At 43.2% G+C, this 24,612-nt stretch overlaps 2 protein-coding genes across 5 annotated transcripts; one reads left to right on the top strand and one right to left on the bottom strand.

Annotated features, from left to right (window-relative positions):
- The first annotated feature begins 3,119 nt into the window (after positions 1-3,119).
- On the top strand, positions 3,120-9,054 carry ramp2 (receptor (G protein-coupled) activity modifying protein 2). Its single transcript, XM_076265117.1, has 6 exons — positions 3,120-3,322; positions 4,388-4,488; positions 5,090-5,144; positions 7,010-7,048; positions 7,223-7,400; positions 7,486-9,054. Exons 1-6 carry the CDS (start codon positions 3,232-3,234, stop codon positions 7,733-7,735), a joined length of 714 nt encoding a protein of 237 aa, XP_076121232.1. The 5' UTR covers positions 3,120-3,231; the 3' UTR covers positions 7,736-9,054.
- A 1,102-nt stretch (positions 9,055-10,156) lies between these two features.
- fus (FUS RNA binding protein) lies at positions 10,157-24,349 on the bottom strand. Of its 4 annotated transcripts, none has more exons than XM_076265113.1 (15): positions 24,278-24,349; positions 23,306-23,330; positions 22,947-23,116; positions 22,607-22,751; positions 22,032-22,357; positions 20,550-20,724; positions 18,354-18,388; positions 15,762-15,797; positions 13,205-13,314; positions 12,528-12,657; positions 12,252-12,356; positions 11,939-12,164; positions 11,748-11,842; positions 10,720-10,873; positions 10,157-10,564 (listed from the first exon to the last, which is right to left on the bottom strand). In XM_076265113.1, the coding sequence occupies exons 1-15, from the start codon at positions 24,288-24,290 to the stop codon at positions 10,525-10,527; spliced, it is 1,785 nt and encodes a 594-aa protein (XP_076121228.1). In that variant the 5' UTR covers positions 24,291-24,349; the 3' UTR covers positions 10,157-10,524. The 4 variants fall into 4 exon arrangements, with proteins under 4 accessions (XP_076121228.1, XP_076121229.1, XP_076121230.1 ...); XM_076265114.1 differs by having other exon boundaries at positions 10,720-10,867; XM_076265115.1 differs by having other exon boundaries at positions 11,939-12,083.
- Between the last annotated feature and the right edge of the window lie 263 nt (positions 24,350-24,612).

Below are 24,612 nucleotides of genomic sequence, written 5' to 3'. Positions count from 1 at the left end.
ATGACTTGTTTATGACACGTTCATGACAGTGTCATGTCACTCTTATGTCGACACTGTCAAGTAAAGTGTAACCAAAAAAACACTGGTAAAAGGCAAACAAAGACAAACTTGTTGGGCTATCACATCCCTAGGCCTTTCTATGTAAAGCTTTATGTGCACATACATTGGCTTTATGTCCACCAACTCAAGAAGGAAAACATCTGCAGAAAGCTTCAAAGTAGTGATCATCACAATCATCTGGTTTTGTAATACAGGCCCTGCCTACATCTGGCTGATACTGAGACAACATTTGTTGAGATGATTGGTCATGTTTGCGTAAGACAACATGGGTCTTTGGTGAGCGAAAAATCATTCTCCATAAAACACATTGTCATCCTCGATGGCGTTGTGCTCCCATGCGCGTTGTTCCACATCGGATGTGTCTGTGGTGCAGAGTGACCTTTAGTTACCCTTAGCTCCTCCTTAGGCCCCTGTCCTGTAGTAAGTGTTCTAGCCAGCTCTTACACCACGGTTCCTCGGTCATTAAATCAGTTACAGTGTGCGATCAACGGAGAGCCAGCGTGCAAAAGAAGAAACACTCAACTCTGATTAGGACGAAAATGTGGAAACAATTTTGCCTCTCTGAACTCACAAGGCCCTGGTCCAAGCCCAGCTGAGAGGGAAAGAGGGAAGGGAACAGCTGAGTTAGTGTGTGTGTGTGTGTGTGTGTGTGTTTGTTTGTGATTATATGTGTGTGTGTGTATGTGTGTGCACTTTAGCTAAAACACTGCCCAGTCCCAGAGCTGTGTTAACGGTAAACACAATGCAGCATGTTTGATTGTGCAGCATGGTGTGTTGCGCTGTGCGTCACCGAGAGCGTCTGGGCCACGCGTGCGTCAGCAGCAGGGGAAGCCATTCCTTAGGGCCAGCGCTGGGTGGGGGGTGGGGGAGTGTTTGTCATCAGGCTTTATCTTTAACACAGCAAAAACACATTATATGGAGCTCCGAGTCTTTGGTTCGGACCCAGCAGTCTAAGAGAGAGAGAGACCCAAGTGGTTCACTGGATTCTCTCCAGCAGTGCTCAGGGTGTAGCAATCAGACTACACCTATGTCATCTACGTCTGTGATGACGGAGAAACATTTGAAAACACTGTCTTTTTAACACATAGTGGATACCATCAACGTGTTTTACAAAAACGTAGTGTCAGATTTAAAGTAGACTGTACACACACACACACACACACACACACAACCATACTTGTCAGACTGAAAACTGTCAGAGTTGATCTAACACCCAACAAATGGAATGGAAATGTATTTATTTGAAACAGGGACAATGCACATATAAACATTAATCTTGTAATACAAGAGAAAATGTCTTGGACCAGGTTATAACAACAATTGCTTAATTTCCACCAGTAGTCCCTGAAATCTGTGGAGAAAAAACTAAACACTTCTGAAAGGAGTTACCTGGAAGAGGAAGAGAAGACAGCAGGTCACTCTTGGAGTTTTGCACTCAGGCACATGTGGTGCTTCGAGTCTATTCGATGTCTGTTCACATGGCAACGATCTTAAGCTTCAGTGAGGCACAGTGGTTATTTATCTAACATCATGCGGTAGTGCTGTGCTGGACATCAGCGAAGCAGAGGCTTGCCTTCTCATAAACCCTTCCCAAGCCTGACTGGATGTCCCTGTTCACAGACCACAGGGAGGTATTTGTGAATGAGATAAACGCGTGGTAGGGGTGGAATGCAGAGATAGCCGTGAGTCAGTATTGAGGCAGTAAACAGACACTCAGACACAGACATTGGAAATGAAATCGAAGGGCAGCCGTGGCCCACTGGTTAGCACTCTGGACTTGTAACCGGAGGGTTGCCGGTTCGAGCAGTGGGCCGCGGCTGAAGTGCCCTTGAGCAAGGCACCTAACCCCTCACTGCTCCCCGAGCGCCGCCGTTGTAGCAGGCAGCTCACTGCGCCGGGATTAGTGTGTGCTTCACCTCACTGTGTGCTCACTGTGTGCTGTTTGTGTTTCACTAATTCACCGATTGGCTTAAATGCAGAGACCAAATTTCCCTCATGGGATCAAAAAAGTATATATACTTAAATACGCAAAGGCAATGACACACACACACACTCTCTCTCTCTCACACACACTCACACAGATATGCCTACGCACACACACACACTCACACAGACATGTACACGCATATGCACACACACACACAAACACAGAAAAAGGCCAAACCAACTGTCACTGTGTTTGTGCAACGTGGGTGATATATTGAATGGGCTGAGACAACTTTGTGGTAAAATGGCATAAACCTGTTTTCATTCAGAAGGCTTTCATCAACATCTGGCAAAATTATAATGGTGAGGTGGTCATTTGAACTCATATGCAGCTTAACACATCAATTGTCACGCTGACTCTTGACAGAGTAATTGAATCCAAAGGTTTAAGAGAGATTGCTCAAATTCATTTAGTTCCACTGTTCCACCCCTGCCAGGTCCAGAAACAGTGCCACAGCTTTGCGGGGTCAGTATGGTACATGTACACTATAGCCCAGAGTGACAGGTGTCCCTCAGAGGCTGCCAGCAGTGGTAGGACAATTGTGTCAATGTTCTCCCAAGAGAACATGTTAGCCTGAAAGTCCTGATCTTTGGTACACTGCTATGGCTTACATTGACCTAATGGAGTCTCTCTCAGTCAGGGTTAGATATGGAAACCCAGCAGGTCTTGAGCGTTCCCAAGGAGCATTTGGGATGTTTCTCTGGTTTATTATTATTTTTTTTTTATTGTGCTTTACATTAGCTGAGTGTATCACTCTGGAGGGGTGGTGGCATGTGTGTATGTGTTTGATGCCTGAAGTTGCGGAAAAAAATCTGAACAAGGGAAGGCTTCAATGTTCAGACTGTGTCTTATACTGAGATGCAGATAGAGGAATCTGCATGGAAGATTATATTTATTCTAAGGCTGAGAGAGAGAGAGAGAGGGAGAGAGAAAGATTGAGCGGCAGAGAGAGAGAGAGAGAGAGAGAGAGAGAGAGAGAGGGGCAGAGAGAGGGGCTCACACCAGAAAATGGAAAGAAAAAAAAGGATTTGGGAGTGGTGGGACGGGAGAGAGAGAGAGCATAAGAGGCTGCTGGTGCTGGAGTCCCATTGTGAGTGTTCGCCACCCATCTGAGGAAATTAACACTTCCTGTTGTTTTTATAGCGCTTTCCTGCCGCAGGCGAGTGTCTCTTTCTCTCTCTCACATGCGCTCAGAGTTGGCCGAGGAGAGACAGAGGCGAGCCGACACCATGAGAACCTCAGCCTGGGTCCCCGCTCCTTCTCCTCTCGTCTGGGGTAAGCTGTGTTATTCTTACTCGACTGTTACTGGTGAAATAAATGTAGATGAAAAAGGGGGAACAGAGAGACAGGGGGAGAGAGAGAGAAAGAGGGAGAAACAGAGCTTGACAGACCACTGGGTTTTTGCGTAGCCGTGCTAAGCTGACTGGAGAGTTGAGAATTCTCACAGGCAGTTTTAGAGTGCCAGAGGGAGTGTGTTGGGGAACAGATGTAGAGGTAATAAATGAGTCTAGTGAACATACACACACACAGACACACACACACACACAATGAACACACACTGACAACTGAAGTCAACATTAGTATTTGTTGTTGCTAAGAAAAGCTGTTTCCCCTACATGTTCACATTACCTGTTACATAATAGTGCTGTTTAAATGGTCACCGGGGTTATATGGTAAAACAGTCAAATTAATATGGGTGGATAAATATTACAGTAATGTCAATGAATTTGAGAGAGAAATATTAATTTCCATAGCTAGGCTTAGCGAGGCAGTGTTTACTGCTGTGTACCACAGTGAGGAGTACAGGAAATGACCACCCGAGACCCTTTGCACAGGAAGAATGGGAGGAGAGCATCCTTTCCCGCCCTGTCCCCCACAGACTCAGCAACTCTTTGACTCACTTGGTACTGAATAGTCAATCTCAATTAGAAGAGAAATATGTCTAACATCTCATAGATTTCACTGCCTTGCTATATTTATGTAGTGTGTGTGTGTGTGTGTGTGTGTGTGTGCTGCATGCACTTATCATGTATGCACCACCTTTTCCTTCAACCACTATCTTGTTCGACCAAATGACTTAAACCTCTGCATTCTTATCCTCTGGAGTACTCCTTTGTTAAGGTCACCTTTGCAATGTAACTTGAATGTTATCCATTATTTTGTAAGCTACTTGCTAAATAAATAAATAAATGTGTGTGTGTGTCTGTGTGTGTGTGTGTGTGCGCGCGCATGCCTGTAAATGAAAACAGCACATTACACACTATCACTGTGTTGTGAGTGGCTATATTAAGACTTCTTTCTGAGAGGCCCTGTGTGTGACTGTGTGTGTTGTCTTCATAGTTATCTACACCAGCCTGCTGCTGGGAAACATCAGGGCTCTGGTGAATGAGAGCAAGAACATGGGGGACAGGAAGGATCCAGAGAGCACCAAGCAAATCTGGGTGAGAAATCTACATGAAAGATTTGGGTCTTTGCAATATTAAACTTGTAATCTGTTGGATGCAATACATTCCAAATTCTTTGGATAAATGTAGTCAGCCAAGCCCAGATTTTTGTTCAGTTAGCCGAGGAAGAAGCTGGGATGGATGTTTGTACCATACTGGATATATTCTAATCCACTGAGATGATCGTTCTCTATCAGGTCAATAGCATGCTATGGACAAGATGTGAGTGACTGCTCCATAATATGTGAGAAAAAGCAGGTATTGTATTAGGGCCTTATGAATAAGACATCATTAGCCCATTTTACAACAACACAGGAGCAAGGATCTCTCATATTGAGTGGAAAGAGAGTGTATCAAAATGTAGTGAGACTTTTACCTGTTATTTCAAATCTTCTATCTAACCATCATTGTGTATATTTACCAAGCAGCCTGGCCTCTCATAGATTGCAGCAAGACGAGACACAGACAAGGGACACATTAGTGACTTCTAACCTTACTCAGTTACATTTGATTTGATAACCACCTTGATTTTCACAAAACAAAGCACAAATGTAAGTTTGAAATGAATTTTGACATAAAACTCCTCCTTGACTTTTAGACCGAGACTGTCCGCCCCTCTTCTCCAGTGCCTACACATGAAACACACAAGCCGAGTAAGAACCTTTTTCTACTCTATGCATGCACAGAAAGCTGAACCCTATCAGGTCGTCAAAGAAGGCCAGGCCCAGTAAATACTGTAATGCCTTTAATACAAGACTGACAGACAGAGAAGACACATAGTTTACTCGTAATTTAACACACACACACACACACACACACGACAAAACACATCCCTCGTCAATCAGGCAGGTCCTATAGCTTTAGTGGTGTCATGGAACTCAGCACCAGTGTACCTCCAACATCAAACCATCATCGAGATGAAGACTCAAGTGATGAAAGCATGCAAGGGAAAATGTGACAAATAACAAAGGAATGGACCTTCTCCACTCGCCTCTCCTGTATCTAAAGGTCGATACCAATCAACTTGACAATACGAAAGATTCTCCAACCTCTTTGGGAAATTATGGTTAAAGCAAGCAGCAGTGTTTTTGACCGTGTTCCACAAGATGGGTTTCTGTGATCATGTGTGAGAGATGTGATGTGAGCATAAGTCCACAGGAGATCAAGTCAGTCAAGATAGAACAAACATACTTGTGGAGGGGCCTCTTGCTGAGAAAATGCACAACAGATATTGAGTTAACTGCCAAGAGCAACAGCCATGGGGGATCTTTTTCAGGCCAGCAAACACACAGGGCAGGCTTGCCGGCCAGCGCAGCACCAGTGAGACTGGCCACATGGCCCACACATGGACTGTGTCAAAGGTTAATCAAAACCTTATTGTCAGCAATATCCACGTCCGTCTCCTTCAACCAGATCATGTTAAAATCTCATTAACAACGAACCTACAAAACACAACAACAACCCAACCCAATATGACAGGCAAGGGACAGCAACACCACTTTATAACACTGAGCCAAAGCACATTGTAACAAGTCAGCAATCTAAAGGCACCGGCTGCCAATGCATACATAAGTCAAAAGGGTAAAATTTGATCTGAACATTTCTAACAAGTTGTAGTTTATATGTCCAGAAAAGACTGTTTGTTGTCTGAAGTCTTACCAAGACTTGCACTCACATGGCAAACAGCCTGCAAATGTTACACAAAGCGCCTGGCTCACTGAGGACTCTGGACAGCCTCCCTCACTTCTTTTGAACTAAAGCTCTGAAACTGTGACTGGTCCAAAACGTTCTAAGTCTAAGAAGGTGCATGTTGTGGCCCAGCCATGCCAGACAAGGAAATAATTGTCCTCTTAAACTCAGAAAAGCACCAGATGTATGAAATTGCAATTGACGAGTGGAGGTAGCCTAAGAAAAATAATAAAAAGATTAGGCTATTTCTTCGAAAGTTTTGCACCTGGTCTTGGGTTGCCTACGTTTGGAAAAGAAACGTGGACAGGGCAAACTACAATATTACCCACCCACCTCTCCACATGAAAACTGAGACGTGAGAGGAGATGGAAAGGAAGAGCAAAGGAGAGCGATAGGAGCGGTCAAAAAGTGGGCAGTCCCGGCGCCGTCAGGATCCTCTGGTAACCGCTGGTAAGACCCCAACATCTGGTAACCGGAGGTTACAGCGCGTTGCATTCCCACCCTCTTGCATTTCCTGTTATGCCCTGTGCTGTTCGGCACGCTTGGAAGCCTCTGCAGACGGTCAGCAAGTCCCGCCTCGATTTCGATTTCTCTGTCATGAGGGGAACCCTGACTTTTTTAGGAGTGTTCCTCTCTGTTTTTTTCCGTAAGTGTGATTAAACTGGACTGTAAACGTACTTCATGCTCTTCCTTCATGAATTCTGTCAAAATATTGCACGGAGTCACTAGTTCTGGCTGGAGATCGCGATGCAGGCTTGTATTTTAAAGGTGAATAGCCTACTAGAACATGTCTCCCCTTCATTCAAAAGGAATGTTCTCTTTTCTTTAGATACCAACGGAATGGTGAATTCCGACAGAACGACATACGGTAAGATAAGAAAAAAATCTGATTTTTTTTATCTTGTCCTCATCATTAGGTCTCAGAAAGGGCATTAATAAGCATTTAAATTATTAACTGGTTAGATGAAGGCGCCAAACTCGTAAGCCTACTTGCCTAAGCAATTTATATGAAATAAGCTGATTTTTAACCGTTATCTTACAGATTGTGGTAATAAAACCACTCATTGTCGGGAGTTCTACTGTTCTGTCTGTGAGGAATTTGGCCTAGCAAGGAGTGAATGCTACAAAGCTCTACATGACCACGTTTGTTACCACCCTTTTATAAGTGCCATGAATCAGTTTAACAACACAAACCTTTGTCAGTGGCATATGGTGCAAGAGTAAGTAGGCTATCTGATATTTATTTAATATTAATCCAGTGTGGAAGGAAACTTACAACTAATAACTCTCCTTTAAATGCCATAGGCCTTACAACACCTTCACAGAGTGCACAGAGGAGATCGCTGACTGTCTGCTGATTCCATGGCCTAATCCTGATGTGGAGAAGGTTTTTGTCGACATTCACACCACATTCTTTCAAGACTGTGCCGTGGAGGAGCTGAGGGACCCACCTCCCAGCATCGTGTTTGCCCTGGTCATGACGCCCATCTGCCTCATCCCTGCCATGGTCATCCTAGTTGTGCTCAAGACCAAGAATGGAGACGGCAGGTCCTGACGTGTGGTCACTGTTGCTCACGCTGCTGCCCATGCTGCTTTGGACACACACATACACACACTTCTCCAACATCATCTCAAGCAGCTCATCTCATGCTCTGCTGTCTCCATCCATTCAGATTGGAGTGATGCCAAATTATGTTTTTTTTTTCTTTTTAACACAATGCCTTGGACATAAGGCTGCACAATTATTTGATTTTCAGTTGTAATAACAATTTGAACTAATGCAATTAGCAAAAGCTGCAACTAATTGTGCAGCCCAGCACTTTTCCCCAATGGTTAATGTCACATGATTTTTATATTTATATCATCCTCTTTGTGTGATAGATAGTGAAGCTTACCTCACTGGAGTAATGTGCTTCTCATGCACCAGGCATGCTCACCAATCAGAAGTGGCCCAACTTAAAGTTAACTCTGGAATCTAGTTTTGACTAGAAATGATGTCTTCAGTGATGTCATTCAGGGTGAATTGCACATTGTTGAAGTGGACAGGAGATGAAAACGGTCTCCAATACTTGGCTGGCTTTATAATGTTTTTTCTAGATTATGAGTATTTCAGAACGGGAACTACACATTTAAGAATCTGCCACTTACATATTTTAAACTAATGTACAGGATAGAGGTTGTCAGTCAATTATATATTCATATAAACATTATTTTCAAAGCACTTAAGTAATTTTGGCATCACTTTGATGACAAAGGCCCCAAAGGCTTGCTGAGAAAGTGACAGGGCCATTGTTTGTCCCAACTGAGATACCTACAGGAAGAAAAAAAAAACACAAGACGAGGGCATTGCAGCCAATGATAGTATTATAAATAATAATAATAAATAATATGTATTTTGAAATGGTAATAACTGGGAAAAAAGAAGTTTTTCTAGTCTCCATTAGCTGACTGCTTACCTAACTGATGAATGTAGCAGGGATAAGAATAGTGGCCAGCATCATCTGATAGGAAAATCAGGGTGTGCTCTCCAACGATAGGCCAGTCGCATTGAGGATGGCCCGAATGGACTGCTCCGATTAGCAGAGGAAGTGGGGGGTCAGGGTTGAGGACAAGCCTCAGCAGCACAATGGCAAGACATGTTTTCCGGGCATTGTCCCCTAATGAGGGTTGCAAGGCTTGCGCCTGGCAGTACCCTCAGGATTCTTCTCATCTCTGGCACCCGGTTTGGTATATTTGTCCATGCCGTAGATATATTTTTAGATAACATAATAATGCAATAACAATGTAATGGCAATATGCTGTTTTTGTATGACAATGAAAGCCAATGAGAGTCTTTCAGTTTGAATGACCAAATAAATATTTACTCTTTGTGTACTCATGCTGTTGATGTACTTTGTAACATGAAGTGTGTCATGTATTGTTCAGGATAAATTAAGAGTTTGTAAACTGGTCATTGTGCTTCCCTTCCTCAATGGCTTCAGCGTTTGTTGATTGCATTTGTAAACCTGTAATGTAGCAAAACAATTCTCTTGGAATAACAACACCTTGGAGTCAGCACTTAAATACTGTAAATTTCTCTATTGGATTAAAAAATGACTGATTGATATGAGTGGTAAAAATGATGTAACGATACACATTTCACCTCTTATCAATGTGAAGTGCTGGTTAATCAAGTTATAATCTACACAGAGACAGGATGGAGATTAGACCAAAAGTACAATATAATCTGTTCTACATACAAAAGTGCTTTCATTCTTGACCCTGAACACCCGCAGAGGATCTTGGACATCTGTGTTTTGTGAACTGGTCATTGGGGAGAGATTTGGGGAGCTATGTACATTAGGTCATCATACTGTTCCCGTTGAATATGCCCTTTCATCACACTATATTGTATACACATTAGATTCCAACTCAGTCCTCTGTTACTCCTGGTGTTCATCCAGACTCACTGTGTTCCCACACTCCTGCTGGTGGGATGCAACTGGATGCAACATTCCCTTTGACTTTATGGTGACACAACCACACCTGCAAAAGGCAACTTCTCAAAGAAAAGCTTCAGTTTTTGTGTTGGTGCGGATGCCAGAGACACAGGCATTCTCTGTGGTAGGCCCGGAATACGGCTGCTATCCTAACTTATGCCTCTCACAGGCTTCATTACCAGCTGTTGACTGGCAGAATTGGCTCTGAGAACTAAAATGTGTAAATTTGGAATTCCAAAGCAGTGGAAAGTAGTTGAAAGACTGCCCTCCTGAGGCTAAAGACCATAATGTCATTCTCCAGTCTTCAATTGTACCTTTAAACAAAGTGCAAAGAAGAATTGTGATATCAAACTCACTAGGGAATAGCTGTTGTCATAAGAATCATGAGCCATATAAAATCATATAAAAACATCTTCAAAATTGTTTCTCCATATGTACACCCAGTCAGCAACCACTCACTCTATTGTTGCTATAAAAAGGAAAGTAGAGTCATACAATTAGTGTAGTTTCTTTTAGTTCTGTAACACATTCTGTATACCAAAATATTAAACCCAACAAACACTAACAAGAGAGATTAAAGTAACACAAACACTTGAACACATGGATGCAGGTCAAAGTAACACTATCCTCGGAGATAAATAGAAGAATATGTGAGTAAATTGGTGTGTGTGTGTGTGTGTGTGTGTGTGTCTGTATGTGTCACATGATCCAAAAAGTAGATCCTGATTCTCCACACAGGACATGAACACATTCAAAGCAAGAACTTGAAAACACTGTATATAAAAGGGGAGGAAGAGTCATTGCTGGTCCCAAGATGAGGTTGAGGAGTGGCGGCAGGAGTGAAGGTTCGGATCCAGGTTCCAGTTTAGTAGGGACGGTCCCTGCGGTCGTGCCGGTGGTCTGACCTGCGAGCGCACCAAAAGCAGCACTCTCATTATCCTCACCCACCCTCATAATCAGTGTAATCCTGATAGCAGTGTAGTCACAGTGGTTGTCAGACACATGAGAGTTACCAGTATCAGTATGATTTTTATTTCACAGCAAGGAAAAGACTGCTCACCTTCCATCCATTTTTCCTGGGCCGAAGCCTCCACGGTCCCCACCGCGCCCTCTGAATCCCCCGCGGTCTCCCCCACGACCTCGGAATCCTCCGCGATCAAAGCCACCTCTGCCCCCCCGGTCTCCCCCGAAGCCCCCTCCTCCTCCTCCTCCTGCTGCAAACAGAGAGACTACTGTTTTACTACTGTCTTACCACTGTCCACAGCCTAATGTTGTACTACTGTTTTACTGCTACACTGTTTTTCTTGCTATATTAGCACACATGACCAATGGCTTCTGCTACAATACTGAAAAATGACCAATGGCTGTAACCCTATTACCTCAACCTATTCTTGCACTGACATAGTTTTATATTACCTTGTCCACATTATACATTACTCTCTTATTTGTCCATATTATTTATGCTGGTCTCTAGACCATATTCTTGCACTATTGCACTGTTGGACTACTGTTGGACTACTTTTTGCACCTTCACCATGACACTCACTCTCTTGAGCACCTTACCATGCACACAGAACTGCAGGCCAGTCCTGGCCCTGTCACTGCAAGCGTCTCATGCTTGATCATTCTCAAGCACACTGTGGATTTTTTTAATTTAATTTATATAGTATATTTAGTATTTAGTTTTGTTAGTTTTTCTTATCTTCTACTGTCTCTATTGTACAGTGGAATTTTGTTATATGTATATACTTATATTTACCCTTTCTGCTGTAAGTGCATGTTGTGTGTGATGTCCGTATGCTACTGAGACCTTGAATTTCCCCTTGGGGATCAATAAAGTATCTATCTATTTATCTATCTATCTATCTATAAAAAAAGACTGTCTTTCTCTTGGCTGCATTAACATTGTATTGCTTTTACAAACTTTGATAAGCTGCTACTGTTAAACTCATTACAAGCTCTAAAGTTGTGAAAGATTGTTATAAGTTTAAAAAAACTCTAACACCTATGTAGAAAACTCCCCAACTTAAAACCCATTATTTTGCTTGCCCATCCATCCATCCATCCATCCATCAATTCCTCTCTCACCTCCCAAGGGTGACATCCCTCCAGCTCCCTCTGGTTTAGGGCCTTTGCACTGGTTGCACTCATTCCTCCAGGAGAAGTTCAGGTTCCCACAAGTCCTGCATCAATATATGACCACATTACCAATAGAAGTGACATGCACTTCTAAACCTGGACCTGCAAGACCAATCAACAGTAAATGGCCGCAAACTCACGGATTGGAGCACTTCCAGTCTCCAGCTCTCTGCTGCCCACCACCACCACCACCGCCGCCTCCTCCTCCTCCTCCTCCTCCTCCTCCATTGTTGCCTGGGAATCCTCCTCCTCGACCACCTCCAAATCCTCCCCGGCCCATGGGCCCTGCAGGAGGGGACAGCACACGCTCTGCACGGGACTCCGCACTCTGCGGGGACTGACCCCCAATATCGTGCTGCACAAGGACTAATCAAATCAAGTCACCTTTTAATGACACACGCCTTTTTAATCACACAACCACACACACCCACACACGCGCACACAACAACTCACCCCCTCTGCCTCGACCACCTCTCAGGCTTCCTCCTCCACCGCGTCCAAACTCTGACCGCCGGGTGGCAAAGGACACCTTTATGCGGTTCCCGTTAAAGTCTTTCCCTATTCAATTCAAGTTGGAAAGCGAAGACATCAGAACACACTGTGGGCCAGACGATTCTGATGAACACAACAGCAATACAAAACCTGCCAACTAGCCACCTTGCCAATCAGACATGCCAGATAAGGCCCAATCTATCGCTATAGGAGAACTGACCAATGAATCCAACTTACCATCAAACCAGTCAATGGCTGCCTTGGCTGAGGGCGGGTCATCGAAGGAGACGGTGGCTTCTCCTTTCAGCTTGCCGCTGTCGCGGTCTGTGTAGAGGTTTATCATGGGCAAGCCTGTCTTCTTATTGATCTGAGATGCGAAGGGAGAGAATGAAGTGAGCACTAACACCAATGTTGACCTGGAAAAATGACCTTGATAGAGGCACATTTCTTTTGCAATAAAAAAACAATAATAGTAATGATTAGGAAGTATACTTCAGGAAACATACATTCCAAAATTGCCTGCATGAAATGAGAAAAATGTTTGAAGAGACATTTTAATGCTAGCACTGTGGAGAGGTGGAGGCCAAGGTTTGCAGCCAAAACAGTTGCTAACAAGCTGAACATTTGTGAGTCAAGTAAGTATAAGTATAAGTATAAGTATATATACTCTTTTGATCCCGTGAGGGACATTTGGTCTTTGGGACATTTGGCGCTCGGGGAGCAGTAAGGGGTTAGGTGCCTTGCTCAAGGGCACTTCAGCCTTTCCTACTGGTCGGGGATCAAACCGGCAACCTTCCGGTTCCAAGCCAGAAGCCCTAACCAGTAGGCCACGGCTGCCCCCAAGTCAAACACCTGTGCATGTGATACTTGGCTAAACATAATTGAAATGACCAAAGAGAAAAGGCAGAGTGTACCTTGATGATGCCAATCTGCTTGAAGTAGTCAGCCACTGCGTCCACGGTGTAGGTATCACCCAGACCCTGGACGAAGATGGTGTTGTTGTCAGAGTTATCCTGATCTTGCACTGTGGAAAAGAGAGAGAAAGGCATACATTAATACACAGATATACATTGTGATCCACACCTACAAAAACTGAAAACGGATATAAGCAACAAGGCACAGAAACGTCTGGTGGTAGGGCCAGGTCTCTAAGCATTAAAGGACAATTCCGGCGCAAAATGAACCTAGGGGTTAATAACCAGGGTTGGGTAGTAACGGATTACATGTAATCTGGATTACGTAATCAGATTACAAAAATCAAGTAACTATAATCAGCCCAGATTACAATAAAAAAATTGTGTAATCAGATTACAGTTACATTGTTCGGGATTACCTGATTACATTTTATCATGCAAGCAATGCAACTTTTTAATGGTAGCCTAGTTATCTTTTAATTCGACAAGCTTCGGGCTTGCCGGTTCGATCCCCGACCAGTAGAAAAAATGTGAGCGGGGGAAGTGGTTGAGCACTGCTCTCCCATGCCCACATCCACGACTGAAGTGCCCTTGAGTAAGGCACCTAACCCCTCATTGATCCCCGAGCGCCGTTGTAGCAGACAGCTCACTGCTCCGGGTTGGTGTGTGCTTCACCTCACTGTGTGCTCATTGTGTGCTTCACCTCACTGTGTGTTCACTGTGCTTCACTAATTCGCGGATTGGGAGACCAAATTTCCCTCACGGGATCAAAAAAGTATCTATACTTACTTACTAACTTATTTACTATTGGGGCAGGTCTCTCGGCACACTGCCTGATCTTTTCCTCCTAATCTTAATGTAGCCTCTTGTTTTAGTGTTACTGTTTACTTTGAGAAAGTCACCAGGTCCCCCTGGTTGAAAAACATCCCAAAGGAATAATACCCCCCCACACACACAATTGAAATGGACATGGTGTCATTCAATCTCAGGCCATGTCCCTGGGTCAAAAAAATCCAGCGAAAGCTAAATTCATTGTCCAGGTGTGCCCTTATAAAGGTTAAGATGAGTTGTGCATGTTTGGAGAATAGTGATCCATGATCACATCCATGATGACTAAGTGATCAATTTTGGGGGAAATTTCAACCACCAAAATACCACCCCCAAAGTGAAGAATAGCTATAGAAATGTATTAGTTTTGGGTGTTTTTCAGACAATGGGACCTGGTGACCTCAAAGTAAATGGTAACACTAAAACAAGGGGCTACATTAAGAATTTTGGAGGAAAAGATCAGTTAATTCACACAGGAATGCTTTACTCAGAGCAAAGAGATTTCTTAGATGTAATAAAATAATAAACAGAAAAATAGAATGAGAATTCTTTCATCAATTCAGTGGTAGTGTCTTTTACTTAAGGGACATATTTATTGAAGTAATCTAAAAGTAATCCTAAAGTAATCAGATTACGTTACATGTTTTTGGTAATCCTGACTACGTTACTGATTACAAAAATTGCCATGTAATTTGTAGTCAGTAATGGATTACATTTCAAAGTAATCTGACCCAACCCTGTTAATAACACATGTGTACCGAGTTCAACCGTTCGCTGGGATTTGTTTTCATGCTAGTCGAATGTGACCAGGTTTATTGCAAACGGCTTATTAACGTTTAACCGAAGCATTGAGAACTTTGTAAGTGTACAGGCAGTTTATTAAAAAGAAACACATTACCGTTGACGTCTGGTTCACATACAGGCAGGCGCCTTGGTTAAACAGAACTCTGGGATGTGAAGTGAATCTCGGGTGAAACGTTGTTGCAGAAGGACTGTGCAAAAGAGAAGCACTGAACGCAACAGGAGACATAAGAGATGGCAGGTTATTTGAACGAATTTGAAGACATCGAGGATGAACCCTTATTGGACTTCCTTATCTTTTCGAGTCGGAATACCAACGAAGAGCTGCGGGAGCTCCGTGAAAGGGCTATGAGAGAGAGAGCTAGAAGCTACCTGTAGGCTAGTCAATACCACACATGCGGCGGCGATCCATACCAGAGGGACCAGATGAATCCACTAAGTAAGTACACTATACAAGTTAAGTTACATCGGAGCTATTATTTCTGATAGGCCTATATTGAGCAAATTACGTTTGATTTTAGTTTATATCGCCTGCCTGTATATGTGAACCAGACGTGAACGGTAATGTGTTTCTTTTTAATAAACTGCCTGTACACTTACAAAGTTCTCAATGCTTCGGTTTACATGTAGAGACCCTCATTATGCTACTGTGTAAGTGTGGTGCTATTTTGAGCCTTGTTAGTGGTATAGAAATAGCGATTTCTTTCTACTGTACGTGTGCCCCGAAGGCTAGCGTTAAACGCTAATAAGCGGTTTGCAATAAAACTGGTCACATTCGACTAGCATAAAAACAAATCCCAGCGAACGGTTGAACTCGGTACACATGTGTTATTAACCCCTAGGTTCATTTTGCGCCGGAATTGTCCTTTAACATATTTGGAGTGGTAACTATAGGTAGTGCTGGTTTGGGTGACTATAAGCTACTTACTTGAGTTTGGCCCTCCAGCTCCTCCAGGTCTGGGGCCTGACAAGACAGAGGGAGGAACATTAGCCGTTTGCAGGAAACACCCAAATAGATACACCAACACAACTCAAATAGATAAACCCTTAAAAAGTATCTCCCTCACTTCTGAGCATGCCTCGCATTTCCTTCTGGGAAACTGTAGAACAGGGTTGGCCTTTTAGACCGCAGTTCTAACTGTAGTCCACCCAATCCCTTAAGGCTTCACATTGACCACACGCAGAACCACACACACATCAACACCGACCGCCTCACACACTTACAAATGTATGTGTACACCGATACAAGCACACACATGGCTAAACTGCTGATTCATGACTGATCTCAGAAGTTGTCAGACTCATGAGTTGATTTACCAACACACTCCTACAGTTCTCACAGTGCTATTAGAGGTATTATCACCAAAAAAGGTACCATATCCAAAACCATATTTGCATTTTCCTTGTGTAGATGGAAGCATTTTTTGTCACAGTTGGAGAGGGCAACATTCATTTTACACATCCTTGTGATTTTTGAAAACTATTTCATCATTTTGTGAACAGGTAGACAGAGGTCAACCATGCTTTGCAAACCTCGGCTGATCTCTCCCCAAGTCCCATAAGGTGTTTATATTGCATTTTGATTAATGCCACATCACATAAAAAATAAAAAATAAAAAAAAAGTAACAATCATGGGAGAGATGTTGTGAAACAGCAATAAATCTTTCATCACCAGCTTATTTCCTTGATGTTACATTGTGCATACAGTTCATCAGCTCAAGAGGCTTTCACATTCACTCAGATCCAGAGATTTTGTCTGTGTCTGTGAAGGTTTATCCCACCTTCACCAAACCCATATTTCGACACTCCTACAAAATGCTCTAAATTGTCTTTTGGCATGTCAACAAAGCACTCTGAATTTGCATTTCTGGACTTCCATGAGTTTTCAAGTAAAGGACCTCTGGGTCTTGTCCTTCAAGGATTATTAAGCTGCCTTGCAGAATCAATTCGGAAATGACAGCTTGTTTGGTTTGAACATTTGGGAACTCAGTTTTGCAGACCAACTGAACTAAGCAAATACATGTAGTAAAGATAGCATTTCCAACGCACTGTACATAACATCTGCTGAGGGTTAGGGTTGAGTACTTAACATCTGCTGAGGTTTAGGGTTGAGTACCTCTAGGTTTTTATGTTTCTGAGGTTGTGGAGAAAGGTGCTAAAAACTCTCGGTCCAAAGGGCCACGCATACCAATGTACATTTGTACTGTACATAAACGCATAAATAAATAAATGTAAATGTTGCAAGTTCAACTGGATACAACAGAACAATTCTACCAGCATAATGGAAACACACGTCAACTCCTAGCTCCTCTGAGAAACATGTGCATTGAAAATGACTCTTACCAAGGAAACAAAGCACTAATCAGAATGCATTGCAGTGCAACCCAAAGCTAATCCAGCAAACACCCAGTGGACTTGCACAATACCTCTGGTAGTGTTGGGCTTCCAATAACAAAATGTGATGACAAGTAAATGAATCATTCCCCAACGTACAAAGACAGATTTCTTTTGTTTCTTCAGTGTGTGTGGGCAGCAGTTCACAAGATCAACCAATGGACCAGTATTGCATGTGTGCAGGACACATCCATGACTGAAATCAACTCAACTTTGGTACATTTTGCTTCTGTGACAGTACCAAATATTGCTGGTACACTTGATACATCTGGACAAGACGCCACATCAGTGTTTGAAGGCAAACACTTAAGTGAGGCATGCCAAGGCTTGGTATTTGTCGTGTTTTTATTTATGCAATAGCATATGATGTGAAAAGGTATTCCCAAGGGTTTCTGTATGCAAGACATCTTGATTAGCCTGAGACTTTCTCGTCTGAAGGTAATCTTAAAATCTTCGCATTCCTCCACTCAAACCTCAGACAAACTCAGTCACAGATTGGACATCCAGGATGGTAGTCAAATATGAAGTCAAAGTCGACAAGTTTGGAAAACAAACAAAAAACAAAAAAACTTGCGAGTTTGATCTAATTTACCATGACCATTGACCCAGATCTATTAAATATCACAACATATCTACTGGTAACAAAACCAACCAAGTGGAAAGAATCATCAATATATATATAACATTAGCTAACCATCTGATCGCATTTTGTTATGAACATATTATTGTGTATGGCAGTATCAAGCAGCATGTGTTCTTGATGCACATGAAAGCCAGGCCCCCCATACACATACACCTAAGACACACCCAAAGCCCATGTGCAAACACAACCACAACGAACACGCACAACAAACATGATACAGACGAATTTATCAATTTAGAGATTGTCATTTGACATATCTACATTTTACGTCCAACCATACAGGTATTATTGACTGATAGAAGCCATTCTTTATAGTCCTTTTGTCTTTTAGTCAATCGCATAATATGAAAAGCATGAACTGAATAGTTGATTTCCCCCACTGTTAAGTAGAGTAACCTCCCATGTGTGGATCAGACATGCTGGAGAAAGCCCTCTTTTTTGTAAACCCTTCTAGAGTCTCATTTAAAGATTTTGTCACTTACCACCAAACTTATTGAATCCTCCTCGATCGGCCGTGCTGATGGAGAGGGAGAGAGAAGCAAGACGATTGGGCCTCTGGTGTGTGTGAGCCCGACCTTCCCTGCTCCCCCACACAATGTGGCTTTGAGGGGGTCAGGACCACCCTTCAGTGACTCCATTTCCACCCCTCTTCCCTCTTTTCCTTTTTCTCCTCGCCTGCTCCTTTCCCGACCCTCGTGTCAATATTTCAAATGTCTCTAACCCTTAGATTTAACAGCAGCAGCAGTAGCAAATGATTATCTTTCAGGATCACATCTCTTAGCAACTGCTTATCCCACTGAGGAGATGTCTGAAAGATGCTTTGGCATTCTGACGGACTTTTCTTTTTGGTGAGACTTTAATTGCCCTTTTTACCAAGTTCATTGAGTCACCACTCAATACAACAACCAAACGTTATCAATCACATCTATTATGAATTCATTTCTTTGCTCTCTTTCCTTTGATCACTTTGCATGACTTGCTGGTTTTGAGTTGTTGTGTTTGAGCTGTTAACTCTTCTTCAATACCATATCAAGTCCCATTTTCACATAGATTTCTTCTAAAAACCCTTTCCCTACAACTGTGGCTACCCTGTCAGAGCCCCATTAGGATATTTGCAGGCTAGCCCCTTGTGCCCTGCCCCTCCTACTTTTAAAGCAAAGCCAAGCACAACACGCCCTGATGGACGTGAGACCCTAGGAGGAGATTGGTAGAATAATTAAAACATTCATCACATATGGCTGTCACCCTGCAGGAGGAGGGAGGAGAGGTAAGGGATCAAGGACCATGACAAATGTGAGCCAATGCCACGAACACTTATGTGTTACAACCAGTAAATAGGTTAATATTAATACCATTCTCAATTTAGTACAGTTATCAGCATTTAGGACTACAGAGCAGTTTTTTGTTTCGGTAATAATGAGCTACAAAAACATCCAACCTGAGCGGTATGTCTAACGTGTGTACTTTTTACCTCTACCTCCAGTGTAGAAAGTCTGCAGCAGTGCCTTTACATAGGTTTTGAAGAAAAGAGTGCATCCAAATGTAACTTAAGGATTCAAGTGTAATGCGTGACACTGTTTTGGAGTTTGCATGCTGTGGTTATAAGCACCTGGTCTGACATTGGATTACAGGGCCCTAACCCTTTGGTGAGTGCCGAGTTACTTTCTGAAAGGACAAAATGTTTCCTGCTGTATTTTACTTAAGCTCTTGCCAGGATTGCTCACATATGTAACACACCATTGCACTGAATCACATATAAAGTCAGTGTTCCTTGTCACGGTCAGATGTCTCAGTTCAAAGCTGCTGTGATCAATGCTGAAGACTCCCCGAGGAGCCACATGGTTTAGTTTAGTTTAGGGCTCTAGTGATCGATATTTTCTGGATGGAGTCCCCCATTAAGCATTGTGAACCACAGACTTTCCTAGCTACGGTCAGACAACACTGAGCGGTGAGAATACTTGGTGGAGACTGGGATGGCAGTCCACAAAGCTCAGAGGATTACCATCTCAAAGGTTAAAGGTCACAGATACCTTCATCATCCACTGAGATGATGCCAACAAGATTCAAATATAACAAAGATAAGCCAGAACTTGTGCTTTGTACTTGTTGAGATGTGCGAGTTAGAGATATTTAAAGCACAGCAAGACTGGATCACAATGGTGTGGTAGAGACAATAAACCCAAAATCCGTTATATGATCTGTGTTACCTCAGTCTTTCCAGAAGCAATTTACCCTCTAGTGTTTAGACCTCATGTAACGCTTGTTACCAGTTGAAGTGAGGACAACCCCAAACAGTAAGAAGTCTCTTTGGTAGCAATAGTATTAGAGATGTTTTTTCTTTTCAAACATTGTGAACACAATAAAACCATGTTACAGCTTCATGCCACCTGATTTGTTGGCCATTCTTACCATCATATGAAGGTCCAGGTAGTGTACATCCATTAGGTTACCAGAACTTAGGTGACCACAGCTCACACTTCACACATACCATCTCAAGTAAATTAGTTTTTGAGAAGGCTGGACAATTAGGAATAGGCATTTTTTAGCACTTCTATACTTTCATTTGCTGAGTCAGGTACCCTCCAACATCTGGAGTATTAGATTAATCCATGCACCTTGACATGAGCTGCCTGTGGGACTGTGCAATGAGGGGAGAGAGAGCATGGCTTGATGCTTACCCTATGACTCCTGGTCCTCTGGGTCCTCCACGGCCTCCCCTCTCAAACCCCCCATCTCCTCCACGGCCTCCAAAGCCCCGGCCGCCCCCGCGGCCTCGGCCACCGAACCCGCCGTCCAAACCCCTGAAGCCTCCTGCCCCACTGTCTCCTGTGGGGGAATCCGGGGCATCATAGCCTAGGGAAAGGATACATCAAAGGAAACCCATGGGCAACTTATTTTGCATCATATGCTAGTAAACACGTAAGCAGATTTGTAGGTCTTTAACACTTTTTTAAAATATTTTTTATATATATCCATCCTGATTCTCAAATACATTTTGATGTTACCATGGCCTATTAGCTGAACAACTATTATTATTATTATTATTATTTATTATATATATACAGGCTCAGACTGGTAATCTGTACAACCGCGCCCCCCTGCCCCACCCCTCAAGTTGATTTGTCCAAGCAGCCGCTAGGTTTGTGGGGAATAGCCCCACTACGAGTGCATGGTAGCCTAGTAGGTGGTGCCCTCCGCTGGCTGGTGTTCACATCATCACAGTTTAACCGTAAACAGCAACCAGAGGTCTAGTTTTATTCCATATATATATTGTTTTTATAGACGTTAGTTGCACACGCTACCAAGAGCTTCCATTTACTGCACCATGTAGGCTACTGTAGTGCGGTTCTGTCAACATAAAAAAACTACAGGTAGTCTACAATTTCCGCACAACTTGGTGGAAAAGTATAGCACAGGTTAAAGAAAATCCATTCATTTTTGGAGCTGATCCTACTCAAAGTATTTCCCATACTGTAGTAGGCCTAGCCTTTTAGCTCACAACGACAGTGAAAGTGAAACTTGGAAAGTGTATAACCAAAGTAAAGGAGATTTGCACCAAATTAAGGCTGTGGTTGTGTTTCTACAACATGTTGGCACAAAATGTAATTTCTGTCAACTAGGACAATGTCCTGTTCAGTAGCCTATATTTTTCATTTAGTCAAGCAGTGACATGTGGTTTAACGCATGGGGTAACATGACGTGAGACAGACAGAATCTGTCTTGCCTATCCCTGAATCCTGTCCCTCTCAAATCACTTTAAAATGGTGTGATTAGCAACCAGAATTTAAAAAAAAACATCCCCGGACATCCCCGGACCCCCATGTTATTGTGATTAGATCTCAAATATAAATGTTTAATGTTTGGGTTCAGTTTATGAAGTGTTGCTACAGCATAATACGGGGTGTTTGTTATTTATGGGGGGAATCAGTGGGGGGATTTTTTTTTTTTTTTTTGGGGGGGGGGGGGGTCGTCGGTCCAGTGGTGGGCCGATCCAGGAGAAAATTGCCAGGGCCGAATTTTGTTCCCAGTCCGACCCTGTATATATATATTTAGGGGGAGTCCAACTTATCCAAGGAGCAGTGTAAATGTAAAAAGCACAATGCAGGCTTTGCAGCCAAATGAAACAGCACCTACACACAACAAAAAGATCAGCATTTTACCTCCTCCCTGACCGTACTGGCTCTGCTGTCCGTAGCTCTGTGGTGGGGGCGAGCTGTAGTTTGGCGTCTGGCTGTAGGCCGAACCCCCGTGCTGTGATGGCGTCGGTCCCCCGCTGCCCCCGTAACTTCCACCCTGGCCGCCGCTGCTCCCACCATAGCCTCCGCTCTGAGGCCCGCTGCTGCCGTAGCTGCCTCCCTGAGGACCGCTGCTGTATCCTCCACCCTGTCCACCACTGCCACCGCTGTAACCTCCACCCTGTCCACCGCTACTCCCGTAACCGCCACTCTGGGATCCATAACTGGATGACTGGGAGCTGCTGCCATAGCTGAGAAAACAATCCAGAACCAGAAAACAAATGCAGTTACATGCATATACAGAGCAACAAACAACAAGGTCAAACTCTGACAACAGACCTGGTTTTACCACTATATAGATACGGATGGATAGACATTGTTCAGTTGTTACATGTATGTCTGTAAATGACAGCTATGTGGCAGGCTATCACATCCTACATGACTTTAATAATACTACAGAGTGGATTCTCTTCCATCATGACGTGTTCCTCATTACTGACCTAGGGGCAGAGGGAGGAGAAGCAGACTGCTGCTGGCCATAGCTGGGGTAGGAGGACTGCTGGGAGTAGCCACTCTGGGGAGGCTGGTTGTAGGCTTGACTGGACTGATTATAGCCCTGGGACGGAGGCGGAGAGCCATATCCACCTGAGGGGAATCAAGCAGGAGGAGAAGTTGGTCACAGGCAGTCCAAGGTCACATTAGGACATGTAGACAGGGGCGCCGCTGGGGGGGGGTTAGTTAGGACGATTCTATGGGCCCCGCAATGACAGGGAGCCCCAGAATTAATCTGTCATAGGGCCCAAAATTTCTAGCAGCGCCCCTGCATGTAGAATCAGGCACCTGACTGAGACTGCCCGTAGCTGGAGTTGTAGCTGCCCTGGTTGTAAGAGGCTGAGGACTGTTCAGGGCTCTGGGTGTAGCCACTGTAGGGCTGCTGGCCGTAGCTCTGGCCCTGGGGTTGGTTAAAGCTGCCACCACCACCACCCGACTGTCCACCATAAGCCCCATATCTGTTGACCCAAGACAACACATAACAGTAAGCCACACAAAACACTTCTATCAATATATTATCAAAATGCAATTACATTTCATCTAAATTTCAAGTTATGTGCATTGCAATTCTGTCTTGTTTTTCTAAGCTTTTGTAAGTAAGCTATCCATCCACAACAGACTACAGCCTCAGTAAAATGTCCACTTACCCATGGGATGAACTCTGGGAATAATCTGGGAAAAGAGAAAATCTGTCAAAAAATCTGGCAAACAATGTTCCAACTAGACCAATCAAATACATTTAGGTTTCCGGCTCAATTCAGTGAGATTATCAAGTGGCTTGGTTTTGGCTGGCTAGGCTGTCTAGCACATTCATTTTGGAGGTTAACATTGATTCATAATTAGCCGTTTATTATTTTACAGCAGTGTAATTCACTGTTCAATTTAAGTTGCTGTTCATTTTTAGAAAAAAAGTGTAAAAAGCGCAATGTCACAATATTGCAGCAGAGGGTAATAGCAGCTGTGCTAGAACCATAGACTACACCATAAATAGAAATTCTATATCCCCTGCTCCATAGCAACCAAACGGCATTTAGCGTTGACTAACGTTATAGCAAACTAGCCTAGCTAACTACTATCACATTATTGAGTCAATTTTGTCATGCGTTACTGCAATTATTAGTAACACATTACTATCACGACACATGCGTCGTACAAATAATTCTGTTTAGCGGGTCTGCATGGATATATTAAATGTAGGTCACGGGAAAGTAGCTAGGCAGAGTGACGCTTATCATTAAGCACAGACGAGACTTAGCGAACAAAATGGTGGGATCCGACATGTTCTTCAGGATGACCTAAATCTCCCGACTCTAACTTTATTGTAATTCACATCCTTTAAATAATGTCACACTGATATTCGTGCAACAACACACTTTCATGAAGACATGATTACAGCATTAACGTTAACTAAGCACTCAGGTCACACGGCTAGATGCTAGTAAATGCTAACGATAGCTAACAACCTTCTGCAGTCCTAGCATCGGAACAAGCGATAATTTGCATCGGTTTACGTTTTTACATTCGATAATAACCTATTGCTGACAGTCACTGCAATATAAAAAAACAGAGAACAGTTTGAACTACATCGAGCTGTTAGGCAACATATAAGTTACACGTACCACTAGACGCCATATCCTCGGCTGCTGCCTTATCTGGATGCAAACAGCTGATGTCTACAAAGCTTGCAGAGAACTGACAGCACTGCGCCACACAAACGTGACGTGCGCAGGTTGAGCGGACATCCTTAGAACAGCTTCACAATATGCACATAATACAATATCATGGAATATTGCTCTTGGATTTACTTTGTATTAATGTATTGCTGGTGTAAGTATGGTTATTATAAAACTACACCTTTTATTTCATGGAATGTTGCTCTTGGATTTACTTTGTATTGATTTATTGCTGGTGTATGTTATAGAACTACACCTTTAATTTCAGAGGTGCATACAGT

The sequence above is a fragment of the Alosa pseudoharengus genome, unplaced genomic scaffold (assembly GCF_046254945.1).
Source record: "Alosa pseudoharengus isolate Yale_2024_CS ecotype anadromous, Long Island Sound unplaced genomic scaffold, YU_APseudo_1.1 YU_APseudo_1.1_scf_4, whole genome shotgun sequence".
Classification (NCBI taxonomy): domain Eukaryota; kingdom Metazoa; phylum Chordata; class Actinopteri; order Clupeiformes; family Clupeidae; genus Alosa; species Alosa pseudoharengus.
Note: the sequence above shows the minus strand (reverse complement) of the source record. Positions and strands in the feature narration are given on the sequence as shown.